Source organism: Cervus canadensis, chromosome 8 (assembly GCF_019320065.1).
Source record: "Cervus canadensis isolate Bull #8, Minnesota chromosome 8, ASM1932006v1, whole genome shotgun sequence".
NCBI classification, from domain to species: Eukaryota; Metazoa; Chordata; class Mammalia; order Artiodactyla; family Cervidae; genus Cervus; species Cervus canadensis.
The window spans coordinates 9,227,338-9,235,522 of NC_057393.1; the positions used below are offsets into that span (position 1 = coordinate 9,227,338).

Sequence of the window (8,185 nt, forward strand, 5' to 3'; positions counted from 1 at the left end):
AGAGCTGACTCATTTGAAAAGACCCTGATGCTAGGAAAGACTGAAGGCAGGAGCAGAAGGGAACGACAGAGGATGAGATGGTTGGATGGCATCACCGACACAATGGACATGAGTTTGGGTAAACTCCGGGAGTTGGTGATAGACAGGGAGGCCTGGCATGCTGCCATCCATGGGGTCGCAAAGACTCAGACACGACTGAGCGACTAAACTGAACACTTTTTAAAGTTTTTTATTTTCTTTTGTTTTGATGTGGACTCTTTTTTAAGTCTTTATTGTATGTGCTACAATATTACTTCCCTTCTATGCTTTGGTTCCTTGGTTATGAGGCATGTGGAATCTTAGCTCCCTGACCAAGGATTGAACCTGCACTCCGTGCACTGGAAGGCAAAGTCTCAACCAGTGGACCACCAAGGAAATCCCAGTAAGTATTCTTTATTGAGGCAGAATTGACAAATAAAAATTATATATATGTAAGGTATACAACATGATGTTTTAGTATATGTGTACATTGTGAAATGATTACCAAAATCAAGCTGATTAACATACCTACCACTCACACGGCTACCATTTGTATGTGTGTGTGGTGAGAACACTTGATATCTACTGATTTAGCAAAATTCAAGTACCGATTCACAGCTGGAATAAAAACAACATTTCTGAGCTTCCCTTGTGGCTAGTTGAGACCATATCATTCAGTTCTATCTATCATAGGGGATTTAAAGAGAAATGGAATGCACAGCTTTTCTCAACCTCCTTCCTCTTCTCTAGAATTTAGACATGAAGGTTAGAGAACCGGCAGTCACCTTGGACCATGCTGTGACTTTGGGGAAAGAACCCACATAGAGTAACGTGGCCCCTAACATGGCAAAGACAGCCAGGCCTGACCTCTTGCTGCTGGGCATTTTGAAGAGGAGAGAAATCAAATTCTTACTTGTTCAAGCCACTGTTATTTGAAATTTTGTTATAGCCACACCTAATCTTAAATGATAAAATAGTCAAGTGATTTACTCAGCTTAACATGGAAAAGAAAAAAATGAGCTTTTACAAGGTTTGAAGATGTCTTAAGCTTTAGACACTCCTGAATCTAATTAAATTTGCCTGTTCCAGTCTTAGTTGCATGTGGGATATACTTCCCAGACCAGGGATCGAACTCAGGCCCCTGCATCAGGAGCTCAGTCTTAGCCACTGGACCGCCAGGGAGGTCCCGCCCCTCTCCTTTTGACCTTTCCTAAATTCTTCCAGTTGGTAGTAGCTTGTTATTTCCCTGTTCCTTACCAGGGTCTCCTGTTTGTAAGGTAACTCAGTGGTTCCCCTAATAGATCCACCCTCAGCTCAGTGGGGGAGCCCCAAGGTAGGATGAAGCCACCCCCCTTAGCATGGCCTCTGACACCATCCCTGTCTCAGCCCAGCTCACTCTTCCAGCCAGCCAGGTTCACTCCTCAGCTTGGGCCTTCTCTGCATCTCCTCTTCCACTTGTTCAAATGCTAACGTCTTCTCTCCTGAAAGCCTTCGAGGCTCTCACCTGCCCCCCACCCCACCCCCGTCCCCTATTAATTATTCCTCTGCTGCCTCCAGGCCCTTTGGTGTGCCTCTAACAGATTCTGAATCTTGTTGGACCTACAGGCTTCCAGTTTCCCATGCATGATTTTGCACCCTGAACAGATACTTGAATTCAGGAACCAAAGCTTCTGTATCTGTACTTTGTCTTGCTGAATCCACTATTTTAAATCCAGAAGGTGCTCAAGAAAATAAATATACACTAAGATGAAGGAAACTGTTAGTCGTTCTGTCATGCCCGACTCTTTGCGATCCCAGGGCTTCTCTGTCCATGGGATTCTCCAGTCAAGAATACTGAAGTGGGTAACCACTCCCTTCTCCAGCGAATCTTCCTGACGCAGGGACCAAACCTGGGTCTCCTGAATTGCAGGCAGATTCTTTATTGTCTGACCCACTAGGGAAGCCCTGAGATGAAGGAAGGGGATTTATTTGTTCACTTTTCATGTTACTAAAAATGCTTTAGTTTGCAAGTGCTTTTCATGTCCTATCCAACTCTATTAGGATTCTCCAGAGAAACAGAATAGGGTATTTGTTGTTGTTTAGTTGCTAAGCTGTGTCCCACTCTGTAACCCCATGGACTGTAGCTCGCCATGCTCTTTTGTCCATGGGATTTCCCAGGCAAGAATACTGGAGTGTGTTGCCGTCTCCTTCTCTGGAGGATCTTCCCGACCCAGGAATCGAACCTGAGTCTCCTGCTAGGCAAATGGATTCTTTACCACTGGACCACCTGGTAAGACTATAACATAAATACTATGATGTAAAATTAACTACTAAATACTGACATAAAGTCAGTACATCTTACATTACATGATATGGAAATAAGAAAGAAAACATTTGCTTAACATATGTAAATACAACATATTCATAACAAATAAGGAGGAAATATTCACGACAGAGTCCTTGTTTCTGTAACTAGTCAGATGGTGGCAGTTGGTGTTTATAACCACCTTCTATTACTCATTCTGTATTGAGTCCCTTGTTTATGTCACAGAAGCACGATGTCAGGGGATCAAAGTTGGCAGGCAAGTTACATTCTTCATAGCACCGGAAGCTGGGGTAAGACTCGGGGGTGGAGGTTGCAGCCTCGGTGACCTTATCTTGATCACTGCAGGTAATGGTCGTAGCAATGGGTGTCTTTGCAACACTTAAGAAAAGACATACACAGAGCATAGGATTAGAATTTTTCTTCTAGTCCACCAGTTCCAATTGTCACGGGGATCTGGAGAATTTGGGGCTGGAACCAATCAAACCCATGGCACCAACTAAAGATGAAAACAACTCTGCCCTCGTCTCAAGTTCCTGTCCAATCCCTTCCTTTCCTAAGAGTGCCAGAAATGTAAAATCAGGTTCCAGCAAATGAGGGAGAGTGAGTTGCAAGCGCGGGTCACCCAGGTGATCACTGCAAGTCTGCCAAGTGCAGAGCACAAGCTGGGAGGGTGCCAAGTCAGCCACCCCTGGACCCTCAGGTGCTCGGAGTTACCTTCCTGCTCACAGACTGAACTTCCCTAGAATGGGAACACGACTGCTGCTGTTTTTTGGCTTTTTTTTTTTTTTGGTATTCTCCCCACTTATCACATAAAGAATCTGAGACATGGAGAAGCACACTGCCTTGATCAAACACATACAAGTAGAGGAGGAGCTGGAAATAAAAACCAGGTCATTCAAAGCTTGATGCAGGACTCTGTTCGACAAACATGCTGTCTCCTTGGAACGTTAATGCGTGGGAACACCACTGCTTCTGACAACCAGTCTCGCCCATATCTGAGGCCTCCTTTCCCCCAAATTTAACACTCCCTTTTCTGATTTACACTCCCTGGTGAGGCAAAGCCCAGGATCTTCACACAACTCAGCTTCCCCAGGGTCCTACAGGCCCATCCCACTGTGCCTGGAGCCAAGGACCCGCTGAGAGCGCCCCAACTCAGGCGGGGGAACATCCGCTCAGCCCATCCTCCGAGCGAGCACAGGCAGACTCAGTCACGCTGTCTTCAGTCTGCAGTCCTGGGGGATCAACCCGCTGAGGGTAAACCTGGCGAGGCCAAGGGCCGGAGAAGCAGTGCAGGCAGACCCAGCGGCTGAGAACATTCTCCTTGTGAGCTCACAGCCCCAGACCAGAAGGGGCAGAAAGCCAGATCCTACCCTCCCCGCCTCCATCCTCTCAAACCGTCCCGCTGTTCCTGACCTCACCCAGGGTGCGGCCACAGGGCCGGGGATGACCCCGCTCAAGCACAGAGCCCCACGATCCCATGCGAGGGGGTGTTAGCCCCTCTTACCCACATCACTCACTTTAACGTGTTGGCTACTTTGTAGTAAAGACAGATGACGACGCCTATGAGCACGAAAGCTGTAATCAGTAAGGCGCTCCCAATGGCGATCATGATCTCGAGGTCAAACATCTCTCACACACCTGGGCAGAGAAGTGTGAGCCGTGAGTGTGAGTGTGAACTCCCGCCCCCTCCCCCACCCCCCAGTCACTTAGCAACCACAGTATGCTTCCTTCAGAGAGGGGACAGGGAACCCAAACCACAGAGCCTTCCTTAAGCATGGAAGCATGAATCTTCCCAGAAGCCCAGCATTCCAGAGTGATCCAGGTTGGGTAAAGGGTTTAGTCACGGATGAAAAAGGACTGAAAGAAAGTTCACAGGGAATGCAATCAACAGAAAACTTGAGAAGAATCTTTTCCCTTTCACAGGCAGTAACATGCAGCTGTCCGTCAAAAACAAGGCTGCACTTGAGCAAAGGGTTTTATTCCCAAACACCTGGGTCTCAAGAAATACGTTTACTGATTAGAGTCAGGATTGAACCCTGGCTGTCCAGCAAATTTAAATACTATTTTATGGGAATGACTCAGGGTAGTCTTTTTTTCAAAACATTATGCTGTGTAATAAAACACACAAACCCATTTTCTAAGTGATTATGTCTTAAGGAAAAGGTTTTCAATTCTCCCACTGACAGCTGTCATGCCATCTCATGGTTTTAGGTGATTCATGGAGCCTTTTTTTCCTCATTCTGTCTTTACAGGAGACAAGAGGCCTTTCTGCCCTTTCTCCCCCTATATTCTCCCAGGAAATCCAGTTTGCCTGGAATAAGACATTTGCTTAATCTAACACAATGAAATTTGGGAACAGTGAGTCAGGAAAGAAGCATAAACAACTCTACCGCTAAACATACTTACTACAGTTAAATCCTCTAGATCTGGATGAAAGCAAACTGGAAAAAAAATTTTTTTAATAACAACAAAAAAACCCTGCAGGGAACAGGATATTTTATCAAACCTATAATTTGAGAAAGAGGGATCGAATCATCCCTGTTAGAGGAATTAAGACGCAAGGTTGAAGAGCTCACTTTAGAAGCCCAGTCTCTCTCCAGCTCCAGTGCTATGAACCCTATTGGGCCACGGCCTGTGTGACATCAACTCTAGACACCAGCTCTTCCATGGAGTTCTGAATTCTGTTCCACCTGTAGGTATATTTTAGCCCCCATGAAACAGAAAGATCATTTTGAATCACTTAATTCTGTCTTTACCTTTTCAGGTCTTATTTCCCTTACAATAATTTTCAGGATTTGACTGGTAATCAAAAGCAGGTTTAAAATTTCAGTGAAAAAAATAAACAGAAACATGGGGGGAGGGTGAAAAACACTCTTAAGAGTTTTGATTATAGAAGACTTTGTTACAATAAAATAAAGTTTTATTGTTACCACACAATAAAATGATAGGGAGGCATTTATTAGGATTCAAGCCTATGTTCATTGACATTGGAAGATTTTCATACTTTATAAGTTAAAAGCATTACAAATGAAAGCTGAATCAGATACCTGTTCTAAGTCAAGTGTATAAATGTACTCGTACCCGGCCAGTTTAATAACGTTAAAAGAGGAGACTACAGGTGCCATTTTGGTTTTTTTCACTTGTTTTTAGGCATGAGGGATCTTAGCTCCTCCGACCAGGCCTCGAACCCACGCCCTCTGCAGTGTAGCGCTTTAGCCAGCAGACCATCACGGAAATCCCTCCAGGTGCTATTTTGATCCATTTTTCTGGTGATACTGGGGCTCCTAAGCCCCCAGCAGTGCCACTTGAATGAACCAGAGATTCCCCAGCTAGTCATGGGTGCATCTAGATGGGAGAAGGAATCTCTGGCCCGTGGGGGCAAAGATGACTGTTATGGTGGGATCCCCTCTGGGTTGCCAACTGGCACACTCATCAGTGGAGGGGAGGAGTCTCATGACCAGGGAGTGAGCAGAGCATGTCTCCTAGCTACAACTGTCGGGGGGCTCCTGCACTGTCCACCTTGCCGCTGGTGCTGGGCTAGCCTGGGCTTGTCAGCAGGACTCGCATTAAATCAAGGGGGGGAATCAACCCATGGGTTTTGTACCTTTGGAGTCTTGGGGAGTCTGACCTCCATGGGCACAGGGAACAGAGGATGGAAACAGAAGAAGGAAAGGAGTCCTGGAATCAAGGCCCTTTCCCTCCATTTACTTGATAGAATGGTTGGCAAAGTAGTTCAGCTCTCTGAGCCTGTTGTTTCTTCTCAAACGTGAAAAGATAATGAACGCTGTGTGGTCTGATGGTGGTGGCGGCTGTTTGCAGACAGACATGTCAGTACTTTGTAAAGTGTGATGCCAGCGTGAGCAGCTGACCCCTTTGATGGTGGCTCTGATCCAGCCACAGATGTGTTCTGTTCCTGAGCTTGATCTAGATGGAAAGTGTGGAAGTGAAAACATTGAGTGATGCAACCTTCACCAAGGGTTCTCTGCTGGACCCCACCACGGAGATTCTGATTCATTGGTTTGGGGGTCAGTTCAGTTCAGTTGCTCAGTCATGTACGACTCCTTGCGACCCCATGAACCGCAGCACGCCAGGCCTCCCCGTCCATCACCAACTCCCGGAGTCCACCCAAACCCATGTCCATTGAGTCAGTGACACCATCCAACCATCTCATCCTGTCGTCCCCTTCTCCTCCTGCCCTCAGTCTTTCCCAGCATCAGGGTCTTTTCAGATGAGTCAGCTCTTCACATCAGGTGGCCAAAGTATTGAAGTTTCAGCTTCAACATCAGTCCTTCCAATGAACACCCAGGACTGATCTCCTTTAGGATGGGCTGGTTGGATCTCCTTGTAGTCCAAGGAACTCTCGCGTCTTCTCCAACACCACAGTTCAAATGCATCAATTCTTCTGCACTTAGCTTTCTTTATAGTCCAACTCTCACATCCATACATGACCACTGGAAAAACCATAGCCTTGACTAGACGGACCTTTGTTAGCAAAGTAATGTCTCTGCTTTTTAATATGCTGTCTAGGTTAGTCATAACTTTCCTTCCAAGGAGTAAGCGTCTTTTAATTTCATGGCTGCAATCACCATCTGTTAGCAAAGTAATGTCTCTGCTTTTTAATAAGCTGTCTAGGTTAGTCATAACTTTCCTTCCAAGGAGTAAGCGTCTTTTAATTTCATGGCTGCAATCACCATCTGCAGTGGTTTGGGGGTAAAGCTGATGAATTTGCCTTTCAATCAGTTCCCAGGTGAGGCTGATGGGGTGGCTCTGGGTTGAGGTGTACCAGCTCAGCCCGTCAACTAATAAGAACCCTGAGATCTTTTGAAAGGCCCCTGTTCAGGGACCGCTTCTCCCTCTGGTGTGATTCCTTAGAATGAGTTGGGCTGTAGAATCTGCACGTTTAACAAGTTCCCCAGGTGATTCTGGCAAAGCCTGCAGAGCAAGTGAGGAGCAACTAACTTAACTCATCAATCAGTTAGATGTTACATGGTTCTACTGATCCATTCCAGCACCCAAAGCAGGATGCCAGGAAATCCTGCAAGCGAGGCCAGGAGCAAAGCTCTACTCTGGTCTTCTTCCCAAGGCCCAGGGTAATCAGGTCACCCTTCTGCATGAGCTGCTGATAACTTGGTGGTAAAGATCCGCAGTTAAGCAGTGATGGTTTTCCTGAGCCAGACCCAGGCTACTACCTTTTCAAGTCTTTCCTCTATCTGACATGCATCCTATGCTTGAGTCAATCTAAACTGCTTTCAGTTCAGTTCAGTCCCTCAGTCGTGTCCGACTCTTTGCGACCCCATGGACTGCCGCATGCCAAGAATCCCTGTCCATCACCAACTCCCGGAGTTTACCCAAACTCATGCCCATTGAGTCAGTGAGGCTATCCAACCATCTCATCCTGTCATCCCCTTCTCCTCTCGCCTTCAATCTTTCCCAGTATCAGGGTCTTTTCCAATGAATCAGCTCTTCGCATCAGGTGGCCAAAGTATTGAAGTTTCAGCTTCAACATCAGTCCTTCCAATGAACACCCAGGACTGATCTCCTTTAGGATGGACCAGTTGGATCTCCTTGCAGCCCAAGGGACTCTCAAGAGTCTTCTCCAACACCATAGTTCAAAGGCATCAATTCTTCTGCGCTCAGCTTTCTTTATAGTCCAACTCTCACATCCATACACGACCACTGGAAAAACCATAGCCTTGACTAGATGGACCTTTGTTGGCAAAGTAATGTCTCTGCTTTTTAATATGCTGTCTAGGTTAGTCATAGCTTTTCTTCCAAGGAGCGAGTGTCTTTTCATTTCATGGCTGCAGTCACCATCTGGAGAAGGAAATGGCAACCCACTCCAGCGGTTGCCTGGAGAATCCC

At 46.3% G+C, this 8,185-nt stretch overlaps 1 protein-coding gene across 2 annotated transcripts; it reads right to left on the reverse strand.

Moving 5' to 3' along the window:
- Nucleotides 1–2,390: 2,390 nt before the first annotated feature.
- Nucleotides 2,391–6,468, reverse strand: LOC122446734 (protein FAM24A-like). Of its 2 annotated transcripts, XM_043477232.1 has the most exons (3): nt 5,928–6,468; nt 3,841–3,961; nt 2,391–2,701 (listed from the first exon to the last, which is right to left on the reverse strand). In XM_043477232.1, exons 2-3 carry the CDS (start codon nt 3,948–3,950, stop codon nt 2,515–2,517), a joined length of 297 nt encoding a protein of 98 aa, XP_043333167.1. In that variant the 5' UTR covers nt 3,951–3,961; nt 5,928–6,468; the 3' UTR covers nt 2,391–2,514. The 2 variants fall into 2 exon arrangements, with proteins under 2 accessions (XP_043333167.1, XP_043333166.1); XM_043477231.1 differs by having other exon boundaries at nt 3,841–6,468.
- Nucleotides 6,469–8,185: the final 1,717 nt, after the last annotated feature.

Coding starts and splice junctions, on each gene's coding strand:
- LOC122446734 (XM_043477232.1), bottom strand. CDS start 3,950: ATGTTTGACCTCGAGATCATGATCGCCATTGGGAGCGCCTTACTGATT. Junction 2,702..3,840: donor AAAGTAGCCAACACGTTAAA/GTGAGTGATGTG, acceptor TCTTTTCTTAAG/TGTTGCAAAGACACCCATTG.